The sequence below is a fragment of the Diadema setosum genome, chromosome 18, assembly GCF_964275005.1.
Source record: "Diadema setosum chromosome 18, eeDiaSeto1, whole genome shotgun sequence".
Taxonomy (NCBI): Eukaryota; Metazoa; Echinodermata; class Echinoidea; order Diadematoida; family Diadematidae; genus Diadema; species Diadema setosum.
Window position 1 is genome coordinate 21,755,658 of NC_092702.1, and position 23,690 is coordinate 21,779,347.

The 23,690-nt window shown below is 39.1% G+C and overlaps 1 protein-coding gene across 3 annotated transcripts in view; it reads right to left on the reverse strand.

Moving 5' to 3' along the window:
- Positions 1 to 23,690, reverse strand: part of LOC140241511 (fibroblast growth factor receptor-like) — a 140,804-nt gene that overhangs the window by 70,704 nt on the left and 46,410 nt on the right. For 2 of the 3 annotated variants that reach the window (XM_072321244.1, XM_072321242.1), the window contains exons 1-2: positions 14,079 to 14,389; positions 12,840 to 13,401 (exon numbers count right to left, since the gene is read on the reverse strand). In XM_072321244.1, coding sequence (XP_072177345.1) covers positions 12,840 to 12,999 — 160 coding nt within the window. In that variant the 5' untranslated portion in view covers positions 13,000 to 13,401; positions 14,079 to 14,389. Of the gene's footprint in view, positions 1 to 12,839; positions 13,402 to 14,078; positions 14,390 to 23,690 lie in introns of those variants that run through there. The other variant, XM_072321243.1, reaches the window with a different exon arrangement.

A 23,690-nucleotide genomic window follows, 5' to 3' on the forward strand; every position in this document is an offset into this window, starting at 1 on the left:
ATTCATAAGAAATACTGAACTTTTGACCGACTCCTTTGGCGCAAAGTACAAAAAAAAAAAGAAAAGAAAGGAAGAATCAAATCAAATGAATAAAAAACAAAACAAAACAGATTCATCTCCATGCCTTGACTCTAAAAATTGTTTAGCAGACAATGCTTTGAACACTGACAAGTGTCAGCTTTCACTGCTCATGATCACTGTCTGAATTTTTGTCATATATATATATGAGTCAGATCCTGGATCTAATGTTAATATCCTACTAAGATTTCCTCATAATTTCTCAAAAAAAAAAAAAAAAAAAAAAATGGCCATTCAGTCTGCAGTGCATGTCAGTGACTTATGCTAATGTTCTGCAAGACATAAGGACAGAATCTCATCCAAATTTATTTGCAATACATGAGGAAAGCTAGTAAATTACATTTTAAAAATAATCCGAAGAATGCCACGTAAGAAAGTTGCTTTCAATTACAGCAGTACAATCAGAGCAAATTATCATCAAAACTTTAAATCCAGATGGATAGGAAATAGAAAAGATCTTATAAAGTTGACTGGTATGGTGTTCAGGGGGCACCATGTCCCATTAGATACTTTCTTAGAAGTTTTTACCTGGTTCTAAGCACAGGTACATTGTAGGGAAGGACTGTCTTTCCTGCTATAACACAAAACCTATATGTTCAGAAAACATTCCTGATCTAGCATACCCTATATCCATGGACCACAGTAAAATTAAGATCTTCTTTCAATTAGTGAAATCAACAACTTGTCACACATGATAGTGAAAGTATAATGCAGTCAGGTGACAAAGATTCATTCACTAGAAAGCCAAATGAATACCATGTTACTAGCCGTCATTTATCATCTTCCAACTATTGCCCCAAGTTTGCCCAATTCTTTGAAACTTGTCACTTTCCATTTCCAGAATTCTTGGCACAAAATTTCTCCCTCAGGCATGTTGCTCCTTGAAGTTAATATGCACGGGGTACTGTTCGTTTATTTCAATTTGGCAAAGAAACAGACATCTAAGTGTATGTCTTCTACCCTATCTGTTCTTGTCAGTGTTGTTCTGCCCCTGCTCTATCACCGCGGAATCCCGCATACCAATCCTGTCAAGATCTGCATCAAGGTGGGGTTACGTACCATTGAAGTTCAGGGGTCAGCCTCAATCAATACAGCAGGGACAGGGTTCTCTGACCTGCGGGAGATGACCTAGTGCCAGAACACCTGCGGTCCTATCCCACATCATTCCACGTGAGTCATCATCCCCAGTACCATTTCACTTTTACTTGTCAGGTCTCTCCCTGTCTTTTCCCCTTGTCCCAATGCTACAGCCACTCCCCCCCCCCCTTTTTTTTCTGTCCACCACCATCACCACACCTAAACAGAGTCTAGCCAAAGTCTTGTCTGTAGAGGAAGTCATTTTTCAACAACCATTTGTGCCTGTGCCCTGGTTCCAGTTCTTGGCTGTACAAGGATATTGCAGGCAACAGACATCAGAAGAGGGGTTTTCACTTGTGACTTTCATTGATGAACACACTCATTCCTCCTCCTCCCCCCCCCCCCCCCCACCCTCTCTCTCCTTTAAACTAGGTTTATTCTTGAGATGTATGAGAGACAGTACAAAGACCTGACTGACCTCTTAAAGTCCATCAGATTTCAGATCTATTATTATCAGATTCTACGATAATACAAACTATGATCAATGTTAATTACTACTTCTCTGCTTACTAGACTACCATTACTGTATCTCAAACATAAAAAGATGACTTTTTTAATAATTTTTTTTTCTGAAAAATGGAGCATATAATTTGGGGGTGGGGGTAGGGCACGTTGAAAAAAAAAATCACTGTGGTTAAGGAAGACACAGGTCTTCTGACAACTCACATTGATATCTGTCATGACTTATTACAGTTGATAAACCCATAAATATACAATGGCTGGGGTGGGGGTAGGCTCTGTATCTTTATCGGTAAATGGGCAAAGTCAAATTATCACAGGAAACAGACCTGAATGGGTAAAAGTGTGTCAGAAGTGGAATGACCCCAATGCATCCCCCCCCCCCCCCCGACAAGAAAAAAAAAATGAATTAGAGAAAACATCTGTGGAATTGTCAGTGCATGATGAATCATACACCACCGACACCCTAAAAAAGGCACAATAATGAGCCTTTCTCATTTATCTTCCCCTCTTTCTTTCATTCTTTCTTTGCTGTTGATTTTAGTCATGCCTCTAAAAATCAGTTTTCTATGATACAAGAACTTTTTTCCACTTTTGATTTTTTTTTCCCTCCTTGCACATTGGCTTGATAAGAATGGATTTCGATCTGGGCCGTGACACTTTGTGATATCTGTATCAGAAGCATCTCTTTCAGCCTCGCTATCCCCTCGATCTGGGTGCGGGGTGGAAAAGTACATAGGAACATTGCGATCACTAGGACAGGAGGGTTGGCGTGATTCAACCAGGTTTATTATTGCATTTCTGGCCATTCCCTCGGTTGCAGAGTGTCTCTGCCAATCTAATCATTTGCCTGGTTTAAATGCCCTCTCTTCTCATCTTTTCAGATTATCTCAGGACGAATGAGGGAAGTTCAAGTTTGTACCTTTCTCATCTTTACATCATTCCCATCACCAGCAATCTCCCCCCCCCCCAAAAAGAAAAGAGAGAGAAAAAAGACAAGGAATTAACGAGCCAGATAATCATTGCTATCAGCATTAGCGACATGGCAAAGACCTCTTCGAATTGATTTACTGCCTTTCCTTTTTCTCTCAAAAGGAAAAGTTCAAGTATCACCATCTGTGTCAACACTGTTGATACTCATCTACCTAACATTCTCTCTCCCCATCCAGCCTACCTAATCACTCATCTAATTGCTCCATTCCTACACCATTAGAAGCCTATAAGCAGTCAGCAAGCCAACATACATGAAGTTATCCCCTCCCTCCCCCTTTCCCAATCTTGGCTTGCTCCTTTCCTCATTACCCCTGCCATATGGTATAGTCTTACTAAGTGCTGGGGTATGAACATTTGCTTGGGCGAATGGATAACATCTACACTCAATCTCATGAACTTGAGTGTTTGGATAACAATTTTCAACTATCACTGAGGAGGAAATGAAAGAAAAATCCAGAAGGATGACAGAATGTGGCAACTTTCTCATCAGATGCAAGCAACCTTCAAGAAGAATCACCTTCTCACAGAGCATCTCTAAAAATAAATCAGTGCTTACTTAGCAACACATCTAGTGTTAAGTTTGAAAGGAAGTTTTTTTTTAAAGCAAGTATAGAAAAAGTTTGGCATGGACGGCAAGTGGTCATCATACATAGAATCCTGTAAGATCATTGAAATACTGACAAAAACTTTTCTCTTTTCAGTGTGCTTTCATAAAAGAACATACCCTCTCTTTAGGCCCTATACACTTCTAAATCTTTTTTGTAGTTTTTTTATTTTTTTCTGATCGACAGTCCCTTCCTCTGCTTCCAGAAGTTCCGCATCAGGTGAAAAAATGTGGGGTGGGGGAGGGAATAGTCAGAATATGCACAGAAAATTGTAACTAAGTTTACACTTTCCCTTCCCTTTTTTAACTTTGAACTCTTTTGAGGTTTCTGCCAAAGTAGAATTCTCAGCAGGGATTACCTAGAGAGAGGGGGGCTGTGTGAGCAATAGTAAAATTTTCAAAGGGGTCCCACACAAATTTGAGTGAAAAATAAGTTGTTGCACAAATATTGTTTACTTCCAAACAACCGTATCTAATTCTAAATATCAATGGAAAACTGATCGTCAGTGAGTATCCTTTCTCTCGTTCAATTTTCCCCCAGTGGCCTTATCATAAAAGATACCGTTTAAGTCGTCTATCAACCTCACCGAGGGTATTTATTTCCACAAATCCAAACTCTTGACTGAATCAACATCTTAATGGGGTTTATTTTCAATCGAGAACCCGCCAAATAATCTTTTCTCTTTCCTGTGGTCCCCCGTTCTCTCTCCCACTCCTTTGTGGCCATTTCTGGTATACAATCTTTTTTCCCCCTTTTCTTACAAAAAGACAGCTGAATTCTGATTTCCTTTTGGAATATATTCTCTGCCTAAAGAGATTGGAGTATGAGGAAAGGACACAGAGAAGGTAAGAGAGAGAGAGGGAGACACAGAGACTTCTGCGGATTGTGAATTCTCGCACTTAACACCGGATGAAAGGGCACTGTGAAAGGCATACAATGCCTGACCTTGCTGCAGCATTCATGGTCCTAAACATGTATCAAAAAAGAAAAAAAAAAGAAAAAAAGAGGGATGAAAAAAATGAGAGAGAGAGCGGGGAGGGGTGCTACGCACGAAGGTACAGGTTCAAGTTCCCTGCAGAAGTCCATTGTGAACCGATCTCGCCCGCGGGCTGGATTTGAGCTTCCAAACGCCAATATTCCAGGAGCGAAGGCTGGAGAAAGAAAGGACCAAGTAGCAAGGGGGAAGAGGGAGGGGTAGAGAGAGGACAACATACCTACACAGACACTTTTTTTTTTATGCAAAGAAGTGAACAGGTAAGTGTTCACATGTAACGAGTAAGGCACACAAAATGCACATCTGAGAGCAGGGTTGGAAATGAGCCACAGTCCACCAGCCAGTGGCAATGAGAAATATCTATCTGTGTCAAAATTCTGGCAGGCTTGCCAGAATCACTGCTGTAACGCACACGAAAGCACAAAAATCTGCCTCAAAACATACATATAAGTTGTCATCTTTTCTGCATATCTAAATGTAAAAATACTATTTTGGTCAAACTTCTTTTCTAATTGCTAAAAGTTGAAAGTTTATGCTGATATAAAACACAAATTACCATGAGGCATCTCTGCATGGAATGTTTGTTTGTTTGTTTGTTTGTTCATTTTCCATCTGACAAGATGGCTGGATAGCCCATATTCAGCTACGTTAAGCTGGTCTTCCATGGGGTCCAGTTGGATGTGAGGTGGGACCGCTTTACCGGGTTAAACACCCTGCTCTTTGCGATGAATGAATGAAGCGGGATCTTTTACATGCATGAGTTGTTGCTCTCTCATACACGGGACCTCCATTTTATGTCCTATCAGAGGGACAGAGTGTTTTGCCTCTTGCTAGAGGGGACGGTATGTTTACACACAACATTGCTCAGTCCAGACTCGGGTTCGAACCCGGGCCGCGTGATCGTGAGGCAGACGCGCTACCGACTGAGCCAACTCAACGCCCTAATCCAAAGACAGCTTCATAATGAGGAAATCATTATGTTCATTGACAAAGACAGTAAAGCCCAAATTCACGAAGGTGGTTTAAATTCAAACTATGGTTTATGCAAATATATCTTGCGTAAATACAATTGACAGATTGCGTACGCCAACAGACGTCCAGTAAAGAACGCTCATTGATACGCGCATCCGCATGTCAACGGTATGCCTATTTCACACTTATTTCAGACTATAGTCTAAGTTTGAACCACCTTAGTGAATTCAGGCCAAATAAGTATAGCTGAAGGAGAAGGTAGTCAGATAAAAGTTCGGCAGATGAGAAATAAGCAAAGCAAGAGATAGACTTGGTGCTAACAACAGCATGAAACAACATTATCAGCAGTCACCTGTTCTTTGACAATGCAGATATCAAAAGCAAATGGTCTGTTTCTGTTGAAAAAAAGCAACAGTATCTATTATATAGGCTTAGAAATTCAAATATTCACACAAACAATTTGAGGGAAACAAATGTCACAGCCAGCACAACATGCATCATAACATACATGTTGTATCCAAACAGCATGTAGCATCATTGCTTTTTCTAAAACATGCCCTCTCGCCTGGAAATTAAGAACATTTCATTCAAGCCAAAAGGACAATTTATTTTCTCCTAGAGCTCACTATTTACTCGCTAAGGTCTTATAAAGCAGTCAAGTCTAGGTGCACCAAGCTTAGGAAAGGTAAAGGGTGGGAGGTGAGAGTTAGGTACCCAAAAAAAAATAAATAATAATAATAATAATCATGGGGGTTCAGATGCAAGCTTCTTCACTTTGTCTCCCTCTACAAATTAAATTTAAGATCGCAACTGCCTGAGTATTTGTTCCATGTTCATCGTGTCACAGCCGGCAACCAGGGACAGCCTGGTGGTAGTGTCGCTGCCCGGAAAGCAGTAAATGACAGGTTCGAGTCCCACTGGTTCCTTTTTTCCGACATGTTTGTTAATTTACAGATCAGCAGTTGCGATCTTAACAAATTTAATTTGTAGAGGGAGACAGAGTGAAGAAGCTTGCATCTGAACCTTCACCCCTCTGAATAATATCTTTCTTTCAATAATGGGGGTGTTCAAAGGCTTCAGTGGCCATCCTCGAAAATACCTATGTGTAGGATTGGACTGGAGACAGGAAGATGTCTTCACACACAGCCCACTGCAAAATCCCTTGCTACAGACACTGGTTCAATAGATTGGATCTGAACAAAATCAATTACAAGCATCAATGACTCCCCTTTGGAGAAAAACAGCTTTTTTTGGGGGGGGGGGGATGGTTGGGCAGAGGGAGGGAGTTTGGGAGAGAAAAGAGGTTGTTAGGAGAAAATGGCCCGCCATTGGGACATTGTATACCACAGCATGGGGCTCCACAGCTGAACTGATCCTAGAGTCAGGTGACATAATGACTGCAATTTTCCGTTTATCTATTCAGAGCCACATTGTTCTATGAGTTGTACTCTCCTCTCCCTATCTCTATTCCTTCTCTCTCTTCTTCATCTCTCTCTCTCTCCCTCTCTCTCTCTCTTTTCTTTTTCTCTATCCCCATTTTTTGCTGTTGCTATGTTTTTGTTTTTGTTTTTGTTTTTGGGTCCAGTTTAAAAGGGAACAGATCTAAGAGGTATCCCTTCTTTCACTTGTATTTGTAAACTGCCTTACTTGGAAATTTCACGTACTGGTTTGTACGTAATTAACTGCTCAATAAAAAATAACAACTATTCGCTAAAGTCATAGAAGATCCTCTTCTTGCAACCAAACAAGGCTGAAGAGTGGGTATACACATACTAAGGTTTCTCTCCAATTTGAATGAGAAACGAAATGTCTATTCATAGAAAGCTATCAAGCAACAGAGGTGTTTTTGCACACAACAACAAACCCAGTGCAACCTTACAATATTCTGGAAAGTAGGCATACACATTGACCCAAGTCAAAGAAGTGAGTAGGCTAGATGAAGTGTGTACAGGGTGATTAAACCACATTAACTTCACCCGGTCACATTTACTTTGTAGGAATGACAGAAACCTATCATAGGATAAACAGATTGTTGTCTTGATAATCACAATGAGAGGTGAATCCTTGCGAGCTCAGCATTGCAACTGTCTTGCACACTTGCAATAGACGTGAATGAAACCAAAAGTTTCATACTCTTTCCTGCTTTCAGCTTGTCTTTATAACATTGCCCCAAATATGTCTAGGCAATGCCACTCTATTGATAATTTTTCCCATAAAAAAACATAATGGTTTTAATTCCTGCTTGAGTAAAGGCTAGCCTGATCGACCTTCCTCTTCCACCTTTTTATTTTCCTTCCTTTTTCATTTATCTTCCTCCTAACATTTTTCTATTTGTTTCTCCTTCTTCTTCTAACCACTCCTTTCCTTGCTTTCCAGATTATTTACTCAAACTGACAACAAAAAAAAAGAGTCGCGAGGCATACATCTCTATAAAAACTGAAGAGTTTGCAGAAGGCAAAGACTTTGATCAGGCAGGTGCACAGAAATTTAAGAAGTTTATAATGGCGTTATCATGTGGTTATATCACGCCAGCCAGTCAGAGATAGAGCTATGTTTACTTTGACAGATCAAGAAGCTCTGATCCACCATTGCATGCAGTTGCTTTACAGACTGAGGAACATGTGCCATTGACAGGAGGGTATTAAAGCCATTTTTCCATGCAGACAATAAAACAAGATCGAACGAATCAAGAACTTTAAATAGTTTAAACAGCTCAGACTGTCAGAACATCATGAAATGTGGCATCCTTTGAGAAGCATGAACGCAAAAAGGGGGGAACATTCAGTCATGACTACAATGTCAAGGTACTAATATTCTTAATTTGGTTGTTCACAACAAAACCGTAACTATATTTTCCCTTGATTTCATGTGGGAAAAAAAACAAACACAAACACACATTCTGAACTAGTAAAATGTCTCATAATTGTTTTCTTCTTCTTTTTTTTTTTTTCGAGCTTTATAATTGTGTAAGAGAACTTTTTTTTTTTCATAAAATCACAAATCAACATATTTTTGGGTCTAAAAACATATGAAGAGCAGCTCTGGCAACTAGTCCAGGAACTTTGTTGCCATATCTCAGTATCTAGCTGTTGCAGTACAGTCAAATCGATTGTCAAATCTCGTTTCACAGTTAACAAAACAAAACAAAACAAAACAAACAACCCAATACCAGCAATATCTTATCCATTTTGAAACCAACATTACCAATCTGGTAGACCTCTTACATTCAAGCTTGTCAGTTGTCTCCGTTTGAACAGGATCCATGCACAAATCTGTACTTGCTCACAGGGAGTTGAGTCACACAAATCACTTGTGCGTACTCTTTCAACTGACTCAAATTGATGTCACAACCCGGGAGTTGGGCCCAAATCTCTGTATTAATCTGATTCTTTCTCGAAAAAGGAAGTGAAGGATTGCAGCTTTTGAAGTGATATGTGTTCTTAAAGTCAGTTGCACAGAAGGGAAGGAAAGAGAGAAGAGATATCAGAAAATAAAACAGTCAGAAATTGAAAATTTTGGGAGGTTGAAATGTGCTATTGTGCAAAGTACTATATCTATAGCTATCAAATATAAAATGCCCAGAGTCCTCCAACAAGAGTGGATTGGGACCCAAAGTAGTACAGAGAAAAAAATAATACAAGTAAGGGTCAAGCAAAAACCATTTGATACTGTGACATTTTCAAAAAATGACATTTTTCAACGGTTAATGTAAAAGCAGTTTATGTGCTATGTACCAGGTGTACACTGCATCTACGTTGCTATCTTGTGCATACAATTAAAATCTATTGTTAAAAGTGTAACGCTTCATAGAAGATGCTTTTTCAGATGAATGGTACCATCTCTTTTGTCAGTGGAGTTTAATCAGAAGTCAGATTATTTTATGATACATCTGTGTGCCTACCCAAAGTGACCCCTTAGCATACAGCAGATGATCAGATCATCGGCAAACCCCATGACCATAAACAGTCGCAATAAGCACCATTTACAAACTCAGCCAATAAAGGAAACCCTCTATATCTGCTCTATAACTGCTTGGCATTACTGCCACACATAGAGCCCTATACTTCCAATCTGTTTTCAGCAGTTCGGTAACCTCGAGAGAAAAACAGAGAACCTCACAAAGCAAGCCTAGTACACTCCCTTGTTTTATCATATAGGTCCCTATGACTGAGAGTGAATTGTGAATTGAATAGCAACAACTATTACAGCCAAAGTTTATTTTATGAGAAACCATGCACGAAAGAAAGGTGCTTGTTCACTGTTATTTTCCTGCTAAAAATAAGATCAACTACAGCACAAAACACATGCGTACAAGTTTGTATACAAAGTTGAACAAATCTTGTTATTTTCAAAAACTATACAAGACCTGTAACATCCCCAACGCCCTTCAATACTCAGAGTAAGAGAAAGTCTTCGGAACTTGTTTTCAGTTTTCTGTCTTGCCAGGAGATATGTTCTTCCCCTCCCTAAAAGCATGACAGTGGGGTGGGGGGGGGGGGGTGAAAATTATCACTGGAGCCCCAACAGACAAAGAACAAGAACTACATCTAAAAATGGGGTTATTCATCCTGACCCAGGGACTATGTTCCAAAGGGACTTAAGGAACAGCTGGTGATTGCTTCCAGCCAGCTACAGCCCCACTTTTCCTTTCCCATCACCATTACCCACCACTGCTGCTTATTTCCACCTCACCCTATTTTCCACCCCACCCTATTTTCCATGTTTCATATGCCTCTTTCACTTTTCTTCTCCTCCAACCTTTTTTTCCCTTGTGGTAGAGAGAAAATTGCCAAAATTCAATTTGTACTGTCTATCCAGAAAACTTGGCTCATCCTGGTTGTTGCTGGTCACACGCAGGTGGATGAAAAGAGTGTAGGTTCACAGTTGAAGGTCCCTCTCATTTGTGGGGCCTTTGTTTTTCGCTTTGGGCACAATGCTCTGTGCATGCTCACAGTGTGTATTTGCAGCGATAGATGGGCAGATCTGGACCTACTGCATGATTTAGGTGATTATATACTCCACTCTAACATATGGAACATATGCAACATAACCAGCATGAAGAAGTTCTCGTTGATGTTCTTTCAAAGCACATTTTAGACCCTTTCCTTTCAAAGCACATTTTGGACCTTTTCCTCTCTTTTACATTAAAGGAGACTTCCAGATGACTTACTGACTTTTGCGACTGAACACCTTTCAATTGGTTATACTGGGTACAGAGTTCAGAATCTACAGTGTTTGGGATGAGGAATAAAAATGCTTTCAAAATCGATAGATATGAACAATCACAATGAACCAGGATGATGACTGAGCAGCTTTACATGAGAATGCATGATTGGGTGCTCAAGGAAGCAGAATGAAAGAAGAAAGCATGCATAAATTCTACCCAGGTGGACCTGTTGAGCAAGTGACCTATTCTATGTAATGGAATTACATTGCTACTTTACTGGAATATGTGAACCTCTGTGTTATCATCCTTGTTCAGTGTACTTTATTTTGGGTTTTTAGAGTAGGCCTAATGCTTTTTATGCTAAGGGACAAAAGTAATTCTACAAAACTACACATAGTACTATTGCTTTATGAAAGCCTACTACATCATGTAAAATTACATTAAATCATCTAGAATGTCCCTTTTATCATGAATCTGCTGGAGATTCTCAAATTCTCAGCCATCATTCGCAAATACATGTACAGGCTACTCCAGTGATAACAAAATCCTAGCGACCAGCAATTTTCTTTTGTTACATTGAAGTTTTGTTGCATCGAAATTTTGTTGCAGCCAAACTGTAAAGTAGACCTATATAAAGATATAGGCATCCTATAAATGATAATATTGGGACCTAAAATTTTACTTCCGTGTACCAAGAATTTTGTTAAAATTGTGTTCATTATAACAGGAGTGCACTGTATCAAGCAGTATGTCTTCAACACCACAAGTCAAATAACCCTTGAACACATATTTAGTGTATGATGAGGACAAGACGTACGTTACTGCAAGACTAGATTGGATGTTTTAGCTTTAAAGAAAAGGCCATGCTCATCTCAAGGGAAAATGATGTGACAAAAATAATGAAACCACATTATTAGCAAAAAAACATGCAAACTGAAGCTACATAATTATCAGCCTTTGGTTTTGGGATTTCTCTCTCTGAAACTCTGAAAGTCAGGATGACATCTTTATCCCCCAACATGGGAACCCAAAGTGACTTTACACAACAGTGATTTTTCTTCTTCTTCTTCTTCTTCTTCTTCCTGGTGAGTGACCGCAATCAACATGCTGATTATTCTGTCCCTTTGTCAGGTAGGTTGGTATTGCACGGTGCAGTAGATTTTGAGTTTAACAACAATATAACTTTGATGCCTGGATTACTCCTGTCTCAAGGCCCAGGACACAACGTTGTCCATAATTTTGGGACCTAAAATTTTACTTCCTCGTACCAAGAATTTTTTTAAAATCATGTTCATTATTATAGGAGTGCACTGTATCAAGCAGTATGTCTTCAAGACACCACAAGTCAAGTAATCTTTGAACACATATTTTGTGTATGAAGACAAGATGTACAGTACTGCCAGACTAAATTGGATGGTTTGGCTAAGGATGCTCCTCTCGAAAGGAACATGATGAGAACTGGTCACATGACCAAAGCAATGCCTATGTATATATCATAAATTATTTTCTTTATTCAACTACCACGCTGTCAGGACTCTAGGAAGGATGAAAATATGCCTTTAAAAAGAGCTTATGCAAAAGAATAGTGATACTGAGTGAATAATGAAAACATTTTAGTAATAAGCAATGTTAGAACCACACAAATCTGAACTGATTATAATTACCTTAGCAATTCAAAATGAAGAAAAAGAATCCTGTTTCAACATCAGTAAATAATGTTGTTTAATGTCTGAACTCTAAACCTATGAATTTTCATTGCACTTACAAAAGAACAAGGAAGAGATGAAATATTAAGAGGCAAACATCTCAAAAGATGGAAGTAAAATCATCATTTTTAGAGCCAGTTTTGAAGTCCATTTTTTAACAGAACTGCATATAAACTTATTTAGATTAACTTTGGGGCAATTCATTCAAATCTTGCAGGAAACATTTTTGGATATTGGACTTTTGAATTTTTCAATGATCCCATCCACCCCCTCCTTTTTGTTTCCACAGACCAAACACACACACACACACACTCACACACACAAACACACCTCTAGCAATAAACTTCCTATTTCTAATGTGATTTACTGCCATGTAAGTGGTTGGTCCAGGTTTAAGTCCACTAAATATTCTTCTGCTAACATACAACTATTTACTTGCTTATTACCTGCTTTTGAAACTACCTTATATTCCAAGTATATTGATAATATGTTAAAAACTTCCAATTTCTGTGAGGAAAAGCGGCCAAATAAGCTACATATGAAACACACAATTATATGTAATTCTGGTAACAACAAAAACCACTTAAAATGAAGCTGAAATACACCAATAATATTCATGCTTTCATGCAGTGGTGTTGCAAACAACCTGAAAAATAACAAACATGATAAATACAACAAGCCCTTCTGAGGCAAACCAACAATTGTACAGATTTTACACTTTACCCCACCTGTATTGCTAGTTGACTGCCTCGCTAAAACCGGTGACAGCGTCCATGAACACGTCAAGCAGACTATTGCCAGCCAGACCGCTGTCCTACGTGGGAAGCGGCGTGTGAAAGTTCGTGAAAACATTGCGGCGCGATCCTCTGGACAGCGTGGAAGCGTCATAACGATGCGAGCGTCCTTTGCATAACTTTCGCAAGACGGATATGCTCTCTCTAAGTACTCAGAATCAGCGAGTGCTCATCGCATCACCTGTCCCTTGTTCCCTGCCTGCACCGAACGAATTCGGGCCTACTGCGCGATAACCTTTTCCACCATGCACTGACAAAGAGTTGGTCCAAACTGACAGTGGATATGCCTTCTGATGATAATACGTCCAATATCTGACTTGAGAAAATGTACTAAAATCCACAGCAAGGGCAAGCTATATCAAATCCAAACTGTGGCCATGTTGTCAAAGCAAATCCAGTCTCTGGAGGAAGGGGATTCGATCCTGTGCTTCTCAGCTCTACGTGACAATGTCTCTTCTCCTTGTGTGATATTCCATTTTTAGTTTCAAAGGAAAACCTGCAGGTATGATAAACATAAAAATACAAGAAAAGTTAAACTAAATATTTGAAAAATCAAATTATGTATGGTAGAAAACATATATGACTCCATATAGATGGCAGAAATATACATTACCAAATGCAAGCCTTTCATTTAAAGATCATAACCAATCTCAACTTCTCAACAGCATAACCAATGGGATCACATAATGGCAGCGCAAGATTTTAACTGCATGAAGTAGCACAAAAGGTAAGCATATTATGTGTCAGCAGTATCAACAATGTAACATAAGAACTATTGCAGTGAGAGAGAAAGAGAAAAAAGAATCACACTGCCCAGTAATGATTACAGAAATGCCTGAATATCTTGGCTCTGCTTGCACAGCACAACTACAATCATACTGAGAGAAGTGATGTAAGGTGCTGCCATGTGAAACACAATGAAAGCCTGCAGTGGGTTCAGCATTTATACCACTGCATGCAGTGGTAGTGGTTCCTCCAAGTCTTTAGAGCTACAGAGAGTAAGCAGTAGTATCATTCCTCATTCAGGCACGACACTGGGTTGAACTCCCCGTTCCAAATCTAACGCGTACATGCACTGAAGCCACATCTAGTCCTCTCTGTGGCCAAAAGGAGAACCCCCCAAAAGTTCCCCAGACAAACCAGAGTTATCCAGAGTTATCTATACTTCTCTACCTTGCAAAATGGCATCCCAGCAATGGTGAAATACTTCTGAATCAATGATCCATACATCCACAGGAAAATTGCAGGGCAGAGAAGCCTTTCCCGTTCACAACATGAGCCCAATATGATTTCATAAGTACACTGAAGACATGCCTCTAGATGCCGCTGTTGCTTCGCCCGCAAAGTACTAGTATACCCCACTGCTGAACTTTGTTTAATGGAATAGTTTTGCTGGCGCGCACAATGGGTCTGCTTGTGCCAGTCCTCTGCTGATTCTGTGGCCAGGGCAGAATGGTGGAGCGATTAGGCCAACCCCAGCTAGCTCCACTGCTTGAATGCACAGTTATTTCTTTCTCCTCTTTTTCATTCGCCATGCGCCCCTTCTGTTGTGTACATGCACACACGATTTCGATTTCAGGGATTAGGCAAGCGCACACACTCACACCACACATATACACACACACACACACACACACACACACACACACACACACACAGAGGAGTTGCACCCCTTCTCTCCTACACAGCTATGACACCACACACACACACATACACAAACACACACGCAGATACAGCTGTCTCACATCAATGCACACAAGAGCAGAAGCACCACCGCACCACTGCACCACAGCGACACCCCCCTGCTGGATTGGGGCACCAAGGCACAGCGCTGCGTGCACCAAACACAATAAACACAGGGAGTTCAAAGAAGATGTGGACTAGCTTCTACCAATCAGGGAGGTGAGACGATCACAAACAGAGGCTGGAGTACAGTGAACCAGTCTGATCCTCAGACCCTCATTTCACTCCAGTCACAGCTCTCAACATCCCTTGACTTTCATTGACTCTTTACGTGCAGGAAAACACCAGCAGCCAAGATACAGGTTATACTCCCTCTGCCTATGGTATAGGGTGTTAAGTTTTGCAGAGAACAACTAAACAATTGCAAGTCTTTGTGAGTGCAGCCTGCAAATGTTAAGAATACAAAATTCAATAGCAACACTGGTCTGCAGAAAGAACACAATGTAATTCACCAAAAACACGCATAAATAAACAAAATCATTATGCATGCAATACCAATGCATAATGGTTTTGATCTGTGCAATGTAGCATGCCATGTTAGCTACGTGTTCTGGCAAAACATCATAAGAATGCATGTATACAGCTGTTGTAGAGCTAACATGAAGGTTGCTCTGGTGAAAAAAAAAAAATACTGCAGTTCCTAAATTCTGTTCGACCTTTAAAATGATACGAGAAAAGATAATTTCTGGCATTTATCAAGTATAAAGTTATTAAAATACTATATCTACACCATTCTAAAGCAAGAGAATATTAAAGCAGAGCCACTGGGTCTTCTACAACTCTGACAACATTGAATTCCTCAAAATGTGGATATCATTGTTGAAAACTATAACTCGTAGTACATACTCCTGCTGGGAATATGTAAAGGGAGGGGGCTAGGGAAAGCTTTCGAGAAAAACACCCAACCACAAAATATCAGTGATCACTGCAAATGATGATCTCATCATCATTATACAACTTTACAAAGTGGTGGCATTTTGTGATGAACTAATCACATTTTGAATGGATAAAGCCCATATCTACTTATTCCACATAATTATGTGCACTACATTTCACACTTGTCCACATATATGTGAAGAAATTTCCACAGTGCATGAAATGAAGTGATGCAGGGCCTGATGCACAAGTTTGAGAAGTGTCAAGTACAAACTTTTTTACTCTCACAATGTGGAAAATGAAGACATCTTCCAACATCTAGGTAAAGTAGGCCTATTGGTAAAACAGCTTTGACAGATTATTTTAATACGTGCAACTCTGAACTGTCCAATATATTCCTTAATATCAAACACATGTATGACTTGCTTTTTAGGCCTACTACTTTTACAACCTCAGAATACTCCTGTCTTAACTCATGCTTTTCTTCCTAAGTCAAAAAAGGTCTAAATCATGCCTTTGCTCTTTAGTTTGAATCGGTACATTTTCACAATCGATATACAGGTACTTGTGTTATCAACAATTACTGCTTGCTACCTGTTTTTTTCAATCTTCACGACTGTGACATGAAGCTGAAAGGAACTGGTGAAAAATCCATGCTTCTGGTCACTTTCTTCACACTATGCTCTAAACTGTTAAACTACTCAGTAGTACTAGGTCTATTTTTTTTTTATATGAAATGGGCTGCTCTCCTGAGATGATGATGTGGACAGAGTCTGACTAGTCATATTGAATTTAAAGAGGAACTGACTAGTCAAATTGAATTTAAAGAAGAAATCCATCCAAAAATAAATTAAATTCAAGAGAAAGAGAAAAACATTCCCTACATAACCATACAAAAATTACAAAAATCAATTAAGAAATAAGGAAGATATGACATCTTGAAATTTCACTTTTTTTTTTTTGAAAACATTTCTTGACCAGTCCTTATGACTATGCAAATGAGCAAAGTTGACGATGTCATGCTCTCACAGTTTTCTTATTCATTTCATATACAGAAATGACAAAAACCTCATATTTCAACTGTATAAATATAAACCTTGCCTTAAAACTATCCAAAATAGAAAAGAACAAATGTTAACTCTGATATATCTTGGTATGAGAATATGCTTTTACTTGTATTATGAATTAGCTAAAAATAACAATTTTTCCATATTTCATATATAACATACATGAAAAATTGTGATGGTATAACATCATCAACTCGCTCATTTGAATATTCATAAGAACTGGTCAAGAAATGTTTTCCGAAAAAAATGTGAAATTTCAAAATGTCTTATCTTCCTCATTTCTTACCCAATTTTGGTCATTTTTGTATCATTCTGTAGGTAATTTTTTTCTCTTTCTTTTGAAGTAAATTTATTTTTTGGGTGGATTTCCTCCTTAATAGTGTATACCCCATTTATACTGCAGGTGGGTTTCAAGAAATGCTTGAGGAGGTTTGAAAGCCCGCTCAAAAAAGTGGTCTCTTGTCTTATTATACTGCTCGGGTTGGTTTCACCCAGGCAGGCCCAACTGGCTCTGTTCCCATGGTAACCGGGTTTTCCTTAAATACATGGAAGGCACAGGCTTTTGAATTCCTTACATAGTAACAGCAATGTGATTGAGCGCAAAATACACAAGTTGTGCGTTTATCAGCAGCGATTGGTCACAACGGCTGGTTTGTTTATGATAACTGGTGATGCTATTCAGTCCAGGTCTGCAAAGAGCAGCTTCTCGAACCACCTAGCATTTATACTGCAGCTGCGGCTCTTCACGGCTGCTATAGGAGGCTCTGGATGGTTTCAGAATCTGACCTGATCAGATCTTCCTTTCTGAATTCTGTCTGTTTATACTGAGCTGAAGGACTGCTAGAAGCTGCTATAGGAGGCTTCAGAACTCCCTTTTCGCTAATAGTATAAATAGGGTGTATGAACACAGAGAGCCCTGGAACAGCAGGGTTAAAGTTCTCCTTTGTTGGGGGGGGGGGAGGTGTAAAGGGAGGGATGGAGGGACCAGAGAATGAGGGGAGGGGGCAAAAGATTAGGACAGATTCATTGGACACAACATTGGACTCTAGGAAGTTTTACCCCTCCCCCTCCCCCCCCCCCCCCCAAAAAAAAGGGAGGGTTTAAAAAAAAAATGAGCAAGTGCTGACTAGGTTTGATCTAATCTATGGCTAAGTGATTTCTCAGGCTCAGTACAGCAGCATGATGCTCCCGTCCTGATGCTTCACACAAATGAGAGGGAAAAAAAAACTTTGAGGGAAAGGGAAAAATTGGGGGTAAAATAGGGGTCCTTCTGACTGCAGTAACTTCAGTCAGTCCTGTGGCTGTGAAAGAATTTTCTTTTTCCAGTTTGTTTTTCATCATTCACTGTATGTGCATCATCTTATATTGTAAACAAGCATGCTTCTACTCATGGTTCACTACCCTAACTTCTAATAACTCATACTAATGTCATTTCTTTAAAAAAAAACACACAAAAAACACCCAGAGCCATGTTCACAAACACAAAAACACACACTTACTAAATGCAATAATTTTGCATTTCCTTTCCACATTTAAGTTATGTTGACTTTGATAAACTACCATAACTTTGTGATTTCTGAATATCCAGCTTTCATAAAGCTCAGATGAAAATTTCACTACCACTCAAATTACAGATAGAATGAACATAGACTAGAGTTGCACATTAAGTGACAGAATTTTAGAAATATTCAAAACAAAAAATGTGTATGTACGTATATATTCTTCAACTTCGTGGAGAGTTCATTAAGTTTAAGGGTCAAAGGGAAAATGTTTGATCTTTGATTGCTGTAACACTCACTTTAGCAGGGCAGCTGTGGGTACATTGACGTAATTCTGATCTGTGTGTTGTACTCTTTCTGCCTCTCTTTTTCTTCCATTGTTATCTTTGTCAGCGTACCCAAATAAATGCAAATAATCGTAAGATCGTAAGAGAGATAGGTAAGATAGAAAACAATGAACGGGTGCTGGCAGAGAAGCATGAGTGCCAGAGGGCAGTCAATCATGAAGAATTCTATCAAGGCAGAGTTCAAAACAAATCCCAGTTTCAGGTTTAACCCGCTGAAGACTAGTCCCGAGTTTACTCCGCCAAGTGTCTATGGGAAATACGTGTTGTAGCAAAATCAGTCCGTCCTCAACGGGTGAATAGGTAATAAACACACACACACACATGCACACACATTTTTTTTTTCAGTAATCTTTATTTGATTTCTATAAATTCACATGACAAAAACATTCATCTTGAATGTATAAACGCAATATACAATCTGCAATGTTTGATAAAAAAAAAAAAAAACCACACATGCACACATACATGTACACACACACATGAACACTTGTTTTGATTTTAGGGCCTGTTTTCTGGCCAGAAAATGAAATGGAAGAAAATATGGAATGCTTCTTTTCCTACTTGAAGAACTATATGAGCAAAAAAAAAACAAACAAACAAACAAACAATTAAGTGCATAGCGATGTTAAGTTTACCTCTAAGATACAGACTGAACACTACAATATAATACAATACAATCGGATCATTTATATAGCGCCCTTACACAGTCAATGACTGGTTTCACAGCACTTCACAACAAAATTCAGTCACAGATTAGCATCAAAAAGGAAAGTCTTAAGATTAACACTGAGCAGCAAAGATAACTTCACACACTGACATACATGTACACATCACAAAGGTTATAGAATATGCATATATGCCCCTACTTTGCATTTCCATCACATCTTGATCTAACCACTCAAGAAACCAGCAAGAACTTCAAGTAGAAGTTAGGAGGGTGGAGTATAGTCCTGGATGAGGGGGTTACGGGTACTTGTATTCATCTAGACAGATTAAAATATGCACCCCCTCGTCACTGGTATTCAAAATCGCAGAGGAAATCTGATTTGGAGCCATGGGGTAAGATATGTTGTAGGTCCATGCTCTGAGCAACCAAAGGGTACATCACATTGGGAAAAAGAAGGGGGCAACATCATACCTTGTCAAGACTTCAGTACCTTGAAGACTTGTCACCAAAGGCCTGACCCTACAGTACATGCTACACTTGGTATCTTCAGGAAGGGTTGCATTCATTGCAGAAGGGCAGAAATATCCTGGTACTGGGCATTTTTGTGATTTTAATGAATTTAGCAGGGTATTGAGGAATGCAACAGAACTGGGGTCACTTTACTTACAGCAATCAATTTCTCTCTGCAGAAGTCATTAAAAGTTTCAGTTATCAAGTAGCTTTTGTTGAGACTCCTAGCTTACATGTCCAGTACATATCACCCCTTGGCAATGCAAAATAATCACTGAGCAGCTGCAAAAGGCAGTTCTTTTTGAAAAGTAGTCACTAGCCATATCAATTTTCAGACCCCAAACCTTCGACTCGTATAACGTTTATAACAGAAGGTTAAGCACTAATGATTTTGAGAATCCATCCAGACTCAAGGATGTAATTTGATGCATCATAATTCAAAATCACTTAGCTGTTTTGTTGTCCTTTTCAAAGGTCACAGGATAAAGCACTTTGTGTCATAGTTTTCAGATCTACCAAATATATAAATAACATTTTTTATCTGTTTGATCTGTTATACAAGTGACTTCATCACATTTTGGATTTTCATTTGTCTTGTTATGCCCTTTGCTGTAAGAAAATTAACATATATCCAGAACAGCCATACAATGATCCAACATAACCGTAGGTCCATGATACATACACATTGCAAGCACCTTGTGGGTCTCATGATGAAATGTCTTGAGTAAAAGAAGAACAAAACAAACACAAAACAAAAAATCAATAAAACACTAAAAATTCAAAATTCAAAATTAACTTACTAAATGGACTTATCAAATATTGATTTCTGCACATTGTGGACACTTGTGAAATTGTTAGAAATGTATTGAAAAGCAAAAGGACTTCTTCCTTGCCTCCTTCTAAATACATGTAAACACACATTAAGTATTTACACTCATAGATTTCTGCAGAACTGTATTATTTTCTCCTCCAGATTTTATATCCCACAAGTTTTCCTATTACATTTTATATTCCACAAGTGTAACAGAAAAAAGGTGATCACTGTACTCTGGTGTTCTCTACACCCCACAAATGAATCTATGTAGGCACACAGACACACAGACACACAAATATATACTTCTTCCCTAGCCCCCAACCTCCTTCCCCCCCCCCCCCTTGGTTTCATAACCATATGTCCCTGTTTTTCATCATTTTCCAATGCTGAAAAGCATGGAATTGATCCAGAGAGAGGTGAAGCATGTCATCCAATTCAAAAATACCATCAAAGATATCAATCACTCTATTATGTGTTATTTTCATCCAAAGAGCTGCTGCAGTATCCTAACTAATTCCAAAGCAAATGTTGATGAGGAATATTTCCTGATCTTTAACAGCGACTGCCGGTAATACCCCAGGGGTCCATTCCCAATGGGAATTATTACGACAGAAGTATTTGTAATGTTTTATGTTTTAATCCACAATACAATGAAACTCGTGTCATTGCACTTGAAAAAAATGCGTGTCCTCCCCCCCCCCCCCCCACATCATGGTGCACAATTTTCACTTTTACAATTTATAAAACAGTCAGCATGCATCTATGGACACTTTATCTCATGAATAGTAGCTGGCCAGTTAGATGCAATTCATATTTTAGGTGTGGCCACAAGGGGGTTATCAAAATATCATACAGTCACAATAATCACAAGTCTTATGTAGTGAGGATTTTTGTTGCAAAAAGTGACAGCAAACTTCATACAATGTTAAGAAAAAAAAATCACACCCAGTGTGTTGATTCTTCTGCTGGTGTTCTTGATGGCTTTTGATGCAGATGACAAGCAACTTTCACAGGAACGATACAAAGTATCCTAACAGTCACACACACACACCCAAGTATATGAAGTCAGGATTTTTTACAGTCAGTATAGGCTGCGTTTATCTAACTTGAGAGAGAGAATCACGTTTCCAAAGGCATTTACAACGGTGTTTGTAAACGTGGTTTGAAACGCGATTCTCGAGGAGCCGCGTTTATCTAACCATCATACAATCGTGATTCCAGTGGTGTCACTGCGCAGCTGCTTTGCGCCGTCTGACCCGGGGAGTAAAGGTCAACTTCATACCACCAAACCTGCCTCATCAGTCACACACAAATAATGGGCAGAGAGCACCACCGGAAACAGCTGGGATTTGACCATGAGATCTAAACGCGTTTCAAAACGGCATTGCGTTTATCTACTCACAGAACAGCGATCGTGGTCTCAAACGCGTTTCAAAATGCCCTTTGAGAGGCATTTCAAAACGGCGTTCCTAAACGCGTTTGAAACCACAGATGTGTTTATCTAACCCCTGAAAATGCCTCAAACGCGTTTAGGGTCGTGATTCTGCCTCAGAAAATTGTTAGATAAACGCAGCCATAGACGGCCCTCACCAAGTGTATGATGCTGCTAAAGGCTAGAGCATTGCTTTAGCAGTGTTTTTAGGAGAACACTTTCATTCATCACATCAATCCATTACGAAACGGGTGACTGTGAAGCCACTCCCAGTTAACTTTTCTGAACAAAGCAAAATACAAGTTTGTTAGAGGATCGATGGCAAGAAAAGAAGCTCCAATGTGAATGCATCCCTTTCCTGAGGATGGTCACTTTTCCACACAAGGCAAGGACGACGCCAGCATTTCACGGAATGTCCCTTTACTACTGCCAGGCCAGGACCAACAGCTGACATTAGTCTCTGCACATAGTCCCATCTTTCTTGACCATCTCTAATAGATATCTTACGGTTGCATGTTTTATACTACCGCTGTTGTTGTTTTTCTTTTTAAACTTCACGACCATTAGTGTTTACAAGGGTTAGTCTCCCTTGACAGGTTTGAATGGGTTCAATCATTCTCTGTTAGAGTTCTGGTTTATTAATCTTTTTATAACAAGTGATTCCCAACATAAAGTTATACGGAGTAGCTGCGTTGCATGTAAAGAGAGATTTTGAAGACGGAGTAGCTGCGTTGCATGTAAAGAGAGATTTTGAAGCACTCAAAAAAAAATAAAAGACAATGTATATATACAAATAATATTTGCTTATCAACTCATCTCCCCTGTTATTCTTGTAGATCTGCCTTTGTTGTTTATTCTTTGTTGTTGTTTTGCCAGTCATTGCCCTTCTCCCATTTCCCACTGACAAGAGCAACATCAAACAAGCTTTATGACATCAAGATATATTCTTCAAAATATAGATAATAACAAGACAAGGGAAGGGATTTACAGCTACAGTGTAGTTGTGAGTCTGCTCTCTAGTCTCTCCAAATCTTTCCACACCATATGATGGGTGTAGCTTGGCAGAGCGAGGGGAGAAGATGGTTTCGCACCATTTAGTCCAAATACTTCAAGTGCATTGAAGATGGATGAATTAGCAAGGGCTAGCTAGACAGGGTAACAACATCTGGGTAACACTTGTGCATTAAAAGAATATAGAGCATCAGAAGAATACTCTGCCCTGTCATGTCCCATCTTCCCCCTGTAATGGTGTATGACAAATCCCTATACTATGTTGCTATCTCGTGGATTGGAGTAACCCCACATTCACTTGCTGGGGAATATAATGCAAAAACATACAGGTACTTCGGGCGTGGCGGGATGGATGCTTGAAACTCCAATGAGAGGACATAAATGGACCTGCAAATTTGAATGATCCCTCAGCGTAGCAAGACTTTTATATCTATGCAAAAAAAAAAAAAAAACAATATACTTTTTGACATACTTAAAGGTCCAGTTTACCTTTGGGAGCAGTGATTTCATAAATGTTCAAGATATCACATTTGATGCATATGTGTAGGTCTGTTGTATCATAAAACATCCTACCATATGAAAAATTTGCAATGAAACCTAAAATATAAGGAGATATCAGGGTTTTTCTCAATAAACCGTAACTGTATACGGTTTAGTCTGGAAACATTTTTATTTTAACTATTGTTCAAATTTTGTGTATTTAACAACACTTAACATCGATTATACGGATTCAAATTTTGACAGTGGTTGTTTCTATCCCTAACTCACATTTTAGAACTATTTTAGAGCACTAATGCTTTCATCTGCAAATGGTAAATT